At 30.8% G+C, this 14,440-nt stretch overlaps 1 protein-coding gene across 1 annotated transcript in view; it reads left to right on the top strand.

Moving 5' to 3' along the window:
• The window catches only part of LOC139493512 (ankyrin repeat domain-containing protein 12-like), a 66,049-nt gene that overhangs the window by 15,459 nt on the left and 36,150 nt on the right, over nucleotides 1-14,440 (top strand). Inside the window, exon 2 of the mRNA XM_071281995.1 lies at nucleotides 1,604-1,734. Within this exon, the coding sequence (XP_071138096.1) occupies nucleotides 1,604-1,734 (131 nt within the window). The remainder of the gene's footprint in view (nucleotides 1-1,603; nucleotides 1,735-14,440) is intronic.

Genomic DNA, 14,440 nt, shown 5'->3' with positions numbered 1-14,440 from the left:
TCACCAAAAAGTACAACTATCATCCATCGACGGAGGTACCCACTTTATTTTGCCTGAATCATTAATCAAGCATTTGTTGGATTTTGAAATAATCTTTTCATGTTTGTATAGCTTTTAAAGTTATAGGCAAAAGGGGAATAATTACATTTTAGCATTTTTGGTTTCCAATGACGAAAACAAAATCAAATTGTAACGCTTTCTCAGTGCTATTTGCTTATCAATCACTTTGAGTATTCACATACAAATCTAAACAGGACTAGTTTTGTTATATACATTTGTAACTAAAAAAGGAAATGTTAAAAGTTAATAAAAATTAATAAAAACTTATCACTAAGTTAATCTTTGCTTCTAGAAGAGTCTCTTTCAAGTTAGTATGCATTTATCAGATACAAACTCTTATTTTTGTACAAAATCTTGCAAATATACAGCTAAATGTTTGTGATTTTGGCTTTCCTTTTGTCCATTTTTGTTTCTTAGATCTTCTTTTTCTTAAAAAGCATTGGATATTGAAATATTTTGGCCTCGAACCTCACTGAAAAGCTTTTATTGTCGAATTGCGCATCTAAGGCAGAAAAATAGGATCGTTAATATCATTATATCAATAATTAAATGATTCAAAAGTTGCCTCCAATGCACAATGGATTTGACTGTTTTGGGACTAAAAAAATATTTGAATTAAATTTTTTTTTTTACTTCAATTGACGATAATACCAAAAACAAGTAAATTCTATTACGAAATTACAAAAAAAAAACTGTTTATGCCAATACATTGACTTTTGAAATCAAATTAAACGTAGGTGATAAGGCTAATTAGCATTGTTAAAGTTTATTTGATTTGTTGAATTAAAGTTGAATGAGGCGTTTACTTTCGTTTTAAAAATAAAAACGCCTAGAATCGTATGAAATTACTAACTCATTTTTTTTAGGGCAAAATTATTTATTATGTCAAATTACTTAATCAAGACTTGATAATTGGTTGTCTGTTGATAATTGGTTGTCTGTTGATAATTGGTTGTCTGTTGATAATTGGTTGTCTGGTGATAATTGGTTGTCTGGTGATAATTGGTTGTCTGTTTCATTATTATAGTGAAATAGAAGCAGACTACTCTGTTAGTCGATTGATACATAATATTACCATTTTATTTCTGTTTGATAGCATGCTTTCCAATAACATGATTTTACCGACAGCCATATTGATAACAAAAGAGAAAACAAAAAAAACACAAAAGAAAATTCGATAAATTGATAAGTTTCCAACAAAAGGTGAACTCTGTTAGTACTTCATATAATCCTTTATAAAAACTCTAATTTTGAAATCGATGGCATTAAAGTTTTACAACCCACAATAGAAGCAATTAGTGTCCGTGATGGTCGTTTCCATACAGAATGAGTGATAAAGACCTGTGGTAATACCACTCAATTGGAACAACAGTTTTTGAAACCTTCTAATTCTAAACAAAAGATAGATAAACAATTATTGATATAACATCACAGTATCATACGGCATCAATTTCCTGCCAATCACTGTTTCAAATCAGTAAGCATGTGAACATTTAATTAGTTAATATTCACTACTGGATGTTTTGATTTTTGTTTTTAAAAGGAAAGAAAAACACAGATAAAAGCATGGCCAACGACAAAATTGATGTGACAGGGAAATTTTTAAATGTAATTAGAGAGAGACGAAAAGAAAAATTTGGAAAGAATCTGTATGGGACAGACGGAACGATGGACGTAAGTAACATTCAACCAATCTTTCAATTTTATAATTAGAATTCGTTTGTTTTCGGGATATATAATCTACCTTTCTCTCGCTTTAATGTTTTGATAGTCATTGAATTCTGAAGTGAGAACACATCTTAAATCTACCTATCTCTCGTTTACATAATTCTTGAATTTTGTAGTGGGAAAGCATTTTACGTATTTTTAAAGGCAAATTATTTTTAAAGCATCCTTTTATTCTAATCAAAATTCAAAAATACTTGTTTCAAAAAGTTGAAGTATTTAAAAAAAAATTATTTATATGTCTCATGTATGCTCTTCATTTCATAACTGATTAATGGTAATCGTTGTTAATAGAAGTATGCCCCTTCGTTGTTGTTTTAATAAATTATTCAAACTTTGTCTAATCGTTAATTATAAAATTTCCTCTTTAACTTAATTATTCGTGTATCTTCTGGGTTTTTTTTATTTTCTTTTGCTTCTAATTTGTGACTTACTCGAATATAAATGAAAAGAAAAAGACATCAAATCTCAACGGAAAAGCACTTTCTTAACATTGAGTAAATATGTGATATAGAGGTACAATGTATTTTGTAATAGGAGAAGTCAAGTGAAGAACATTTGTGATTCAAGAAAAGTTTTCAAGTTCATTTTCATTTTCAAGCAAAAAATATTATGTAAATTAAGAGGCAAAAACAACCGATCCATAGTTTGAGAAGGGACTTTTAGAGCCAAAACATATTCTTTTGTGACATTCAAAGAAAAAAAGCCACAAAGAGTGGACAAATGCGTAAACATAAATTCAATAGGAATTAAGTGGTCTAGTGACGGACACTCTAACCTTTAAAGTTTAAAACCCGTAATACATCCAAAAACTCTCAATAATATTAATTCCGAAAAACACGTTACACTCAATAATATAGGTATTGAACAGGACAAATATACATAATAGATTTCCCATATTTAAGAATGTTGACAGTTACTAAATGCAAAATTAAAGTACACTGTTCTCTAGAAATAATTAAACATTCTCTTGCCTTGTGTACTGTAAACCTCCGCCATACTGAAAAGTACATGTTAAATTTCAAAGCTAAATTCTGAATTATTTATATATCGATATTTCCGAAGTAATTGTTTTCCGTTAAATAAAATGCTCCACTTCACCTTCAAATAAAAAGCGGCAAGCTGGTAATATTGTTTCAAAACAAAGATCCACATGGAAATCACCATCAATTACTAAAATTAATTGATATTTTAAAATAGAGGAAGAGAAAAGTTTTCTTTGCTTCAATCTAATATTAACAGTCTTCTTTTACGTAAATGAATAAATAATAGTTCCGGCTTTCAAAGTAACATTTTTTTGCCTATGAATTTAGACAAGAAAAGGACGCTACCCCTTTATTCCTGTGTATCTATATAAGTATATATAGGTTTTGTTTATTATTGTTTTATCTATGTTTTATCTATGTTAGAAGAGGAGGAGTCGGTGGTTTTTGTTTTCTGTGCAAATGCAAAATATGTATGTTAAATCCGGTTGATATCTTTATGTATATTATTGAATTGCAAAACCAGATATGTATCTAGAAAAACAATTGGAACTTTTTCTTATGTGGTGGTTTTTTTTAATTGAATATTCGTATTTTTAATCATAATGTAACAGGAGAAATGGCTTTGTGTCTCTCCTGACTGAATACGGAACCCTCCGTTAAAACCAGCGCTCTGACCCCCTGTGCTCAACTGCTGACGACTGACCGAGTACCCAAGGAAATCACTTCTTTAACAATAGATTTCACACAAGAAAACCGAAAATACAAAGTGTATCAACTATAATTATAATTTTGGAAACGATTGTATCTCAAAAACCACCATATTATCTCATGAATGTACATAACTTTAAAATATCAGACATCATATATTGAAATGGACGCTATAATTATTTTTTTAAAGTAATTTTTAAATAGTTGCAATGTTACACTCAAACGGGAAATTGTTCAAGAATTCAAAGTTTTTTCACTCTTAAAAAAACGTTCATTTTATTTTTAATTATAAAATGATATTTATAGGTTTCATAACGAGTGAGAATTAGATATCGATTGATATCAAATCGAGTTATTTAATTTCAATAATAATAAACGAGCCTATGGCGAGTTTATTGTTATTGAAATGAAATAACGAGAGTTGATATCAAGCGATATCTAATTCTCACAAGTTGTTAAACCTATTTCTCTTATGGCAAAAAGTTGTATGTGCGTGGCCTATTTGTTGCGAGTTGTGTTGCTACGGCCGTTTTTTCTTTACAACGCGTACTGATCTGTATACTTTTTGAACTAATATGATTTTATTTTATTCGCTCAAGACTGATTTTATATATTTAAAAATGAGATGACTCAGTTTAATTCAAACGATATTGAATTATCACAAGCTGTAAAACGTATGGTAAAAAACAAATGTTTTTATGATTATTTTCGTGGCGAGAGTTGTTGCTATGAGCGTTAACCGCGAAAACCGGAAGTCAACAATCAGTTGTCAAGAAAAAAAGTAGTCCCGGCATGACCTTTTCCAGTGAATAATGACCTGATCAACGGCCAATGCAAATATTGGAAATTGACGAGATAAGCCAATCAAATTAACGTAATCTTGATATCACGTTTTCATATCACATTCTGTATGGTGTGACACGAAAAATATCTATTCACGTGGGAGTTAGATAACAGGCCCCAACCATAAGAGAATTCTATATAATTACCTTTTCATAGAGTATTTGCTGTGTTTGTTTTGTTATTTTTTGTATCTCTTATACTAGTTTCATGCTTTTACCATAAAGTGGGCAATTGTCTCAAAAAATCGTATATATTAGACTCATCAGTGTTGGAGGGCATACAAATACAAAATTTCTGAAAATATTATGCCAGATACGACTAAGACAGTTTATTTCTTGGGGAAGAAAACAAAAGTGTTTCGAATGATCAAATAGTTCACCAAAAGTCTCATCAACGAAATTTGTTTGCTGCTAGTCTGGTATCTTCTGTTTTTGTTTATGAAAAGAAACTAATAAGTCTTATTTGTACGTTTGTCTCTATTCTAAATCTGTTGTTTGTTACAATGTATTAGTTTCTCAACTTAATAGAGAGACATAGTTTACTTTGATTGAGTATTATGTGTTTAGGTGATTGGATGGCGATTCATTCATACCGTGAATAACTACATGTTCAAAACATTTCCTTGAAGTTGATCTATAAGTGTTTTTAATTGAAATTTTCCGACTAAAATATGTTAAACATATACCTAGCGGATTAGGAAATGTTCAATATTCCTTATTTACATTTGTACTTTGACAAAAAAAATTGTCTTTAACTTATTTTATGCATAGCTACTATTCCATGTTTATTTATATAACACTATACATTTAAATAACTCAAAAACTTCAAAATTGTAATACTACTTCAATATTTTGAAAATATTACAAGTTGACAAAACAAACAATACACAAGTTTGAGCTCCAATCTATCATAACATATAATAAATAGGAAAAACTGTAATTTATCAAATGAAATACATTCATTTGCAAGGCAAATACCAATAATGAAAAGAATCTGATCAAATTAAAAAGTGAAACAATAATGTGTTATCTAACTCAGGGGTTAAATTTATTTTTGCGAAAAATTATGTCAAAAGTCGGAACTTAATTTCAAAGATGAGAACTAACTTTTTCAAATATCTGCAAAGGCATTTGAAATTTTAACCACACCATGTTTAAGTTTAAAGTTTTAAGTTGTAATATTGAGTTTTGATTTTTAAGTGAAAATTTCTTGATATAACAGAGTTTTTTTAATCGCTTGTTTGCCTTAAATCAATGGTTTTGATAAGTAAAATAACACTTAGAAATATTAGACCAATTGATCAAGTATTTGCCTTAGTACAGTGAATACAATCTCATTAAATATGAAAAATACATAGCCTAGTATCGTTTCTTTTATTGACTAGTAAATGGCACCTGTAGTATACAATTACTGTACAATAATTTCATAGAACTGGATCAGGTAACAGTCATATATATTTTACATACCTTTTTTGTTAGTTCAGATCATTTAAATAAAATTTTCAATCAAATTATCATAAAAAAATACCATAAATCAATGGTATCTTCAAAGAACTACACTACGGAAATACTAAAGTGTAACTTAAAATTTGTTATATACATTATATATACAAAAGAGGGACGAACGATACCAAAGGGACAGTCAAACTCATAAATCTAAAACAAACTGACAACGCCATGGTTAAAAATGAAAAAAGATAAACAAACAACAGCACACATGACACAACATAGAAAACTAAAGAATAAACAACACGAACACCACCAAAAAACTAGGGGTGATCTCAGATGCTCCGGAAGGGTAAGAAGATCCTGCTCTACATGTGGCACCCGTCGTGTTGCTTATAATATGTGATAGCAAATCCTGTAAATAGTCTAATTCGGTTGGTCACATTCATGAAAGGGAAGGGGATTGTAGTTACGACGTAAGGAACATACCCGATATCATTTGTGAAACGGTTATTACATAACGGTCAACCAACTCGTTATGGCGTCCGTAAAATTTACGAAGGGATGATTTCAACTTCACCATTTGAAACTCTTGGTTTAATAGCTTCCTTGTGAGCAGCAACCCTCTATTAAGAAAATCATGATAGGAAATGCAAGCACGGGAATATCGTATCAATTGGGAGATATATACCCCGTATGCAGGTGCTGCTGGAATGTTGCTACTTAGAAATGGAAAATTCACAATTGAAAAGCTGAAATCATCTCTTTTAGTCCTAAAGTTTTGTTTTCAACCGACCATCATTATCAATTTCTAGCTGTAAGTCAAGATATGAGGCCGACTTCATCTGTAGTATCCTTTATCTCTAGCTCGATGGGATAGATGCATTCCACATAGTCACCAAATTTTGAATTATTTAGTGAAAGAACATCATCTATATAGCGGAAAGTAGAGTTAAGGGATATTGCTAACTTCTTAACTTTCTTCCTAAGAAGTTCCTACAAAGCGAACACTATATAATTATGGTATCAAATTAGAACAATAGCTTGGAAGTACTACATAACCACTAAAGTTTTAGGTACATTTTCTGGTTACAGTACTATACAAGTACACGTGCACAAAAAGTTGTGTAAGATACAAAGAATTTGGGAAAGTTCAGTGGTAACATAATGACTGTATATATCATAACCGACTATAGTAGATATATCATGTTTTTTTTCTTAATTTTCAAATAGAATGTATCATGTTCTAACTAATGTGATGTTCTTAATTACGAAAACAGGTCAGTTCATCTTCTGTTACAAATTAACTGCGCGTTGCATGATCACTGAGTATCTGGTCTCGTTTTACATATATGAATCATTAATTAATATTTCCTGCTTTCAAAGTAATTATTTGTAATGAATATTGGAACATTTAACTTGTAAATGCTTTAAAGAATAATAAATCGTAATGGAGCATATTGACTGCTCGAGTAAACACATATTGTTTTTCATAAAACTGTCAATGATGCAATAACAAGGACCAAACCTAAAAAATAATAATGCACCCTACATATATTTTAAACAGATTTGGACCAAATCAATATTAGAGAGAGAACTTATAGTTTCAGACCATATGTATATTTCTGGCTATCTCTTTCACCATCATTATGCATATTCACATGAATGGTACGAATAGAACAAAAAACACATATACATAGTACCAATGGTACACCAGTGTTCTTGTTTGATGTTTTTTCCTGTGTTTTGCTTGTTTCAAGTGTGTTTTTGCTTTGTCTGTATAACTTTTTAGTGTTACGTCGATGCATATGGCGTGGCTCTGTGCTTATATATCCCGGCATTTTGCTATTGTGAGAACTTGTTTGTTCCTTGTCTTTCATTTTTTATTTGTGCTTTGTCTATATGCCTTTTTATGTTTCTTTGTTACATATATGACGTGGCCCTGTACATACATCCCGTAATTGCGTTATTGTACTTTGGTAAATTTGTGTATTTTTGTCTTTAATTTTTGATAATATGCGTGGTCTATATAATTTTCCTCGGAGTTCAATATTTTTTCCGATTCTCTTTTATATGCTTACACTTTTATATAAGTGTGCGCACTTTCTTTCTCTTCCATTTAAATTTAGACAACTTATGAACCGTTGTGTATAGTCTGACATGCATATTCGACATTCATTTTCGACCTTTGAATTAATTTTAAAATGTATTACCACTTTAAGATGTTAAAAACAATTTTATTTTAGTTTCTATTCATTTTTGTAAATATTCTATTAAACTTCTCAGGGATAATGCATGTTATGACTGCTCTTTTTGATTGTGTCTTATCCATTTATTTTAATCTCATTGAATTCTGTTAATACTGCCAACATAGATTCTACATTTATATTAAAAGATGAGGTAATACTTTACCAATACGGTATTTTGTTACAATATATATATTATTTAAATATGTTAATCCAAGTAAAATATCTGTTCAGGTAAGGCGTTAGTTTATAACTAACTGAAACAAAAGTTGTGTGTTTAATGGCTTTACGGATGAATTCCATCAATTTCAACAGGTTATTGAGTCACGCTCACGTTAAAAATAATGACTGATTTTTCATCATGCTGTGTAACATTCACATATATTGATGGAATTGTTCCAATAGTCGTCACATAAATCCCGACCTTTTTCCACGAATGTGCACTACCGAATAATACTTCATTATCTGGTTCCTATTTACAAGACGGATGCCATTTTGTGTGGAGCAGGATCTAAGTGTTTATCAGATGACGACGGAAATAATTAACTATTTGTAATTTATCGAATGTGCCTACCCTTCCGGAACACATACGATCACCCAAATGTGTTGGTAGGGGTCGTGTCGCTCAGTTTTGTGTTTTTAATGTTGTGTTTTGTGTACTGTTGTTTATTTAGTGGCCTTTATCGTATTTAGCCATGGAGTTGTCCGTTTATTTCCACATTATTAGATTTATATGTCCCTTTGGTATCTTTCGCCTCTCTATTACATACTTTGGCTGTACTTTGTTTTAGACAATTTGGTTTATATCTCTTCATCTTTTATGTAAGCTTTGGATTTAAAATATTTTGGCCACGAGGATCACTGAAGATACATGTATTGTCGAAATGCGCATCTGGTGCAGGAAAATTGAAACCTATAATGTTATTGTTTAAAATTTACAAAACAATTATGATAGTATCTAAGGGTATGGAATATAACAACAATGTGAATATATTTTTCGCGTAAACATGTTCACAGATTGTACAAATATTAACTATTAATATATAGTTATTTATGGGAATTTTGGAAGGTCCTGATTTATTGTAACGGCTAGACGGCAGACGGTACAAATAATTTTTATGTGCTAATAAAGGAATGCAGCACGTACTTCTACATCTTTTAGCTGTATCTGTGGTATCTGTTTTAAGTTGGTTTGAAAGGATTTGTATGGTTGTTCGAACTTACTTTTTTACATTTCACTAGACAACTATAAAATTCTAAATCGTTATGCTCGCATCCTACCTACCTTAGTCAATAGAATTCTTGATCTTCAGATGCTCTTGTAGATAATTTAATTCTTACCAATGTTCCACTTAAACAAAGATAATTTCTAGACGCAATACAATATATTTTTATTGTTAGTTTGAGGCTAACGGTATTTGAACATTCTGAAAAAGAACATTTTGTAAAGAATTTATAGGAGTGGTTTGTTTATATGCCGTCATCACTGAGTCAATTCTTTACTATCTTTGTTTTTCATTTAACGTTTATTACTAAGTATATTCACTGTTGATTATTCCACATCAACGGTTGTGCAGGACACAGATACATAAAACTGGTTCTGAAAGAGAAACAAAGGACACATCGACCTGTTATTACACACCTTACATCATATTTAGACATCATTGATAACTTATATGTCATATTTGTTTTGTATAACTTGAATTATATTCCAAATCAATAAATAAGTATCAAGTAATATGAGAGTGAAGAATGAACTAGATAATTGATTGATTGATATAAAAACCATAGTGATAGGTAGCAATTTGTTATAGGCTTATTATTACTGGACAGAAAAAGATAGAAAAAACTCTTAATATTTATATTATAACTTTTTTTTAAACAAAAATAATAAATATATTCCGACCGTCCGAACTGTTTGTGTTGATATCAATAAAAAAAAATGTGGTATGATTGCCAATGAGACAACTGTCAACAAGAGACCAAAATGACAAAGACATTAATAACTATTAGTCACCGTTCGGCCTTCAACAATGAAAAAATCCATACCGCATAGTCAGCCATAAAAGGTCCCGAAATGACAATGCAAAACAATTCAAACGAGAAAACTAACGGCCTTATTATGTACAAAAAATGAACAAAAACAAAGACATAATACATAATCAAACGACAACCACTGAATATAAGGCTCCATACCTTGCTAGAAACGCTCAAACCCGCAGTTTTCAAAGACAATGATAAATATAAATATATCGAAACTTGAGAATCTGTACAACAGTAGAATAAAAGCTTATTAATTAGCCAAACAAATCTTAAAGAATGGAGGAGTTGGAAGCTTAAACAAATTCTTAGTTTAGACACAGAAAAAAGAGTTTGAAAGAATTGCCTATAGAATTTATGACACTTTCGAGGAATAACAGTTGGTGTTGACCCGACAATGCTATTAAAAAAGGGGGAAAAAACAATTTATATTTCTAGATATAAACTTATAATTCCATATGAATAAGCATGTTTTAATGCCACCCATAACCTTTTTGCCAATAAGAAAGCGCTTTATAAGACTTCAATTGACGGATAATATACCAATTTTATTTCTTAAGAACTATATGAAATTTTTGAACTTAATGTGTTCGGGTTGACCAAACCTGTGATCAAACAGACATCCTTCTGCATTCGATATAAGACATCTTAGAATATTGATAGTAGTTAAGTGTGACACATTTTCACTTATGATTCTAAATAACATGAATTTCACTCTCCAAAATTGTCACGTAAGGTATTATTTGAATATAATATAGAAATATACAAAAGTCTGACGTACCGTGTAGAGGCAATTGCTAAACGCATATTTAATGGGATATCTAGCTAATGAAATATAAATTAACTAGGCTTTGCACAAGACGAACTCAAACATGATAGCTAATAAGTTAACAGTCACTAGAACGAACCATTAACCTAAAAGAAAGAATTAGAATAATATATCGATAACTTATATGTCATCATATAATTGTATTGAGAACTTTGTACCAGTTTCAACAAACTTTGTCCCCATTTTCCTATTCATTAGAATGCAATTTCAGTATATGTTTTATAAAACATTCGAATTGAAGTATAAAATAATGCTGATATTTTGTAACTTATTCAAATAGATTTGTTTGATTTGAAAGTAACTATTTGCTTTTCCTTCATAATTTAGTCAATATTGTCGCACATTGGATCATTGAGACAACAACCAAATAATATGTTTTTAATAGTTTAACTGACTAAACAAAATTAACAGGTCGGTTGAAAACAAAACTTTACGACAAAAGAGATGATTTCAGCTTTCCAATTGTAAATTTTCCATTTCTAAGTAGCAACATTCCAGCAGCACCTGCATACGGGGTATATATCTTCCAATTGATACGATATTCCCGTGCTTGCATTTCCTATCATGATTTTCTTGATAGAGGGTTGCTGCTCACAAGGAAGCTATTAAACAAAGAGTTCCAAATGGTGAAGTTGAAATCATCCCTTCGTAAATTTTACGGACGCCATCATGAGTTGGTTGACCGTTATGTAATAACCGTTTCACAAATGATATCGGATATGTTCATTACGTCGTAACTACAATCCCCTTCCCTTTCATGAATGTGACCTGTGCTGTTGTTTGTTTGTCTTTTTTATTTCTAGCCATGGCGTTGTCAGTTTGTTTTAGATTTATGAGTTTGACTGTCCCTTTGGTATCTTTCGTCCCTCTTCCAAATTTGCTTCACGCGAATTATGAATTAAATTCCCATTTTCTCGGGGGAGTCAACTGTATGTTGTTGGTTTTGTCTGTCGTACTGTATATGGAGTATATAGCTCAGATTGGAAACGATATTTCAGAGCTTGCATTTCCTTTCATTATTTGCATGACAGAGTGTTGAGGCTAATTTTATAGCTATAAACACAAGCGTGCTACGTGGTGAGTAGGTTGGCCACTAACATTTACAAACAAAACATTTTACAACAGGCATGATTCATTATTTTGCTTTTAATTTGTTATTATCGTAAGTTATCAATAACTTTATTTATCGAACTTATAAGTTGTGGGTAGCTTTGTTTACGTGTAGTCTTCAAAAGGAATTCTAATAGGTTTCAAATCCATAAATCGAATCCCTTATGTATTTACAAAATTGTGTAGTTCATCAAAAGGTCAAAAGGAGTTTCAAAATATATTGGAAAGTACATTAGACCTCACCAAACACCAAAAACTTCAATCAAATGCGTACAAACAAAGACATACAACACAGACAAAGAACAAAACATTGGCCGGATAACCGGACTTGGTACGGGTGCAAATTGTGGTGAGGGTAAACAAATTGTTACAGGCACACTAATTGCCTCGGAAGCATATCCTGTGTAAGGTTTTTGTTGTATCGGCCTGATGGTCTGTTGAGCGTTTTGCAACTGAATTTGATAGTCATGTTCTAGTCAGAAGCCCATAGTTTAGTGATTATCGTTGCTTCACGTTTATGATATTTCTTTTTCGTAAATAGTTTAGTTATTTTTTTTTTTATTTTACTTATCATATATGTATACCCTAGAAAACTTTTCTAACTGTCCAAAAGCACCTATGACGTATCTGATTTGACCAATTTTGATTTTTCACTAATAATTCTTACATTTTTTTCATTTTCAAGATGTTTTACACCCTGATTTTGTTCACATGTCGTTGACTTTCTGTTCTTTGTTAATACCATGTATGTCTGTTTGTCTGTATTTTTGTACGTCCGTAAGTTTGTTTATAAACTCATCATAGATACCAGGACTAAATTTTATATATACGCCAAACGCGCTTTTCGTCTACAAAAGACTCATCAGTGACGCTCGAATTCAAAAAAGTTATGTATGTGTATATTTCTTCTCCTTTGTTAAATTTGCATTGCGCGTCATCGTTACCATGTTGTAAATATTTTTTTTTCATTTCAACGCCAAAGCCGTAAAATCTACGGATGTTGTTGTAAATTATGTTTTATCTGATCAAACACAGTTTTCTGCTAATAAACAAAACAGCAGAAAAGATGTACCCGATAACGTAACATGTCAAAAACATTTAAAACATTAGCATTGACTTATAACAGTGCGATGATGAAATGTTTGCTTTGCTTTGACACTTTATATTAGTTTTGTCTGTTAAATACGAACAGGACAAATTGATTCAATCATTTGATAATAGAAATTCTGCACGAAATTTCATCTATTATACAACACATTAAATTGCATAGTGATGTTGCACACATATATGCTAATAACTATGCAGAAATAGATAACTCAATTCAATACTCAATATTAATAACTTATATGACTTTTAGACTTTAACATGTTTTATATGCTAAAAAAACCCAGAAAATTCATTTTTTTTAATGGAAGTGTTTCAAAAGGATCAAACAGCTTTGACTAAATCAAAGATCACAGAGGTTCAACGTTTAAATTTTGCCGATGCATTTAGAACATACAAATAAAGGGGAAAAAATTAAGGAAATTGTATGACATTAAACAGAGCGAGATGGGGGTACGCCGACACAACACGCGCCTATGAACAACTTACTCGTCATGCGAGTTTATACTCAATGTAATGTTATATAAGGGCATTCAATACTTTAACAGATCAGATGACTTTTTGAGTTTATAAAATATAAGACCGTAAAAATATGTCTCATGAGAGTTGATACACAGACACATCGTATTGGACAACCTACAATTGAGAATGAAAATGAGAAATATGTCAAAGATACAACAACCCGATCAAAGAGCAGATAACAGCCGAAGGCATCCAATGTGTCTTCAAAACAGAGATAAAAAACCGCAGCCGGACGTGGTCATCAACAGGTCCCTACATAAAGTATGGTACTAGTTCATGGAAAATGGGCATGACACTGTACTCCAAAACATATAAATGACCTAAAATAATAAAAAATACATGACGTTTTCCTGATATTAATTATTCGATTTAGATAAATAAGTGTTCCAATTTAAATGACATTTGATACAAAAAGCATACTTGTACAACTCGCATGGAAATCTTATGTCAATATCAAGAGTGTTCAGTTATCTAGTAAAACATAATAATCTCTTAACTTAAGGTGGAAGGCATAGGTTAAAGGAAATAACTCTTAAAATCATAAGTACGTTTGTGTCAACCATTTTCATCAATATATTCTAAACTTCTAGGTTACATAGATTATTTCCAATCTGTTTCAGGTAAATGCTTAAAAAACCGGTGATGAAACTTGACTTTATAAAACGCATTACTGATATAAAGAGTTATTTCCTTGAACCAAGGTTTACCCTCTTAATGTCTTATTTTAAGACAATTCTCTAAATGTTTTTGAGATAAATTCAAGAACTTTCTTTATGATACATGTAGGTCTATCTTCTTTTAGTTTTTTTCTTACTCTGGTAA

Source organism: Mytilus edulis, chromosome 10 (assembly GCF_963676685.1).
Source record: "Mytilus edulis chromosome 10, xbMytEdul2.2, whole genome shotgun sequence".
Taxonomy (NCBI): Eukaryota; Metazoa; Mollusca; class Bivalvia; order Mytilida; family Mytilidae; genus Mytilus; species Mytilus edulis.
This window is presented reverse-complemented; position numbering and strand designations above follow the sequence as displayed.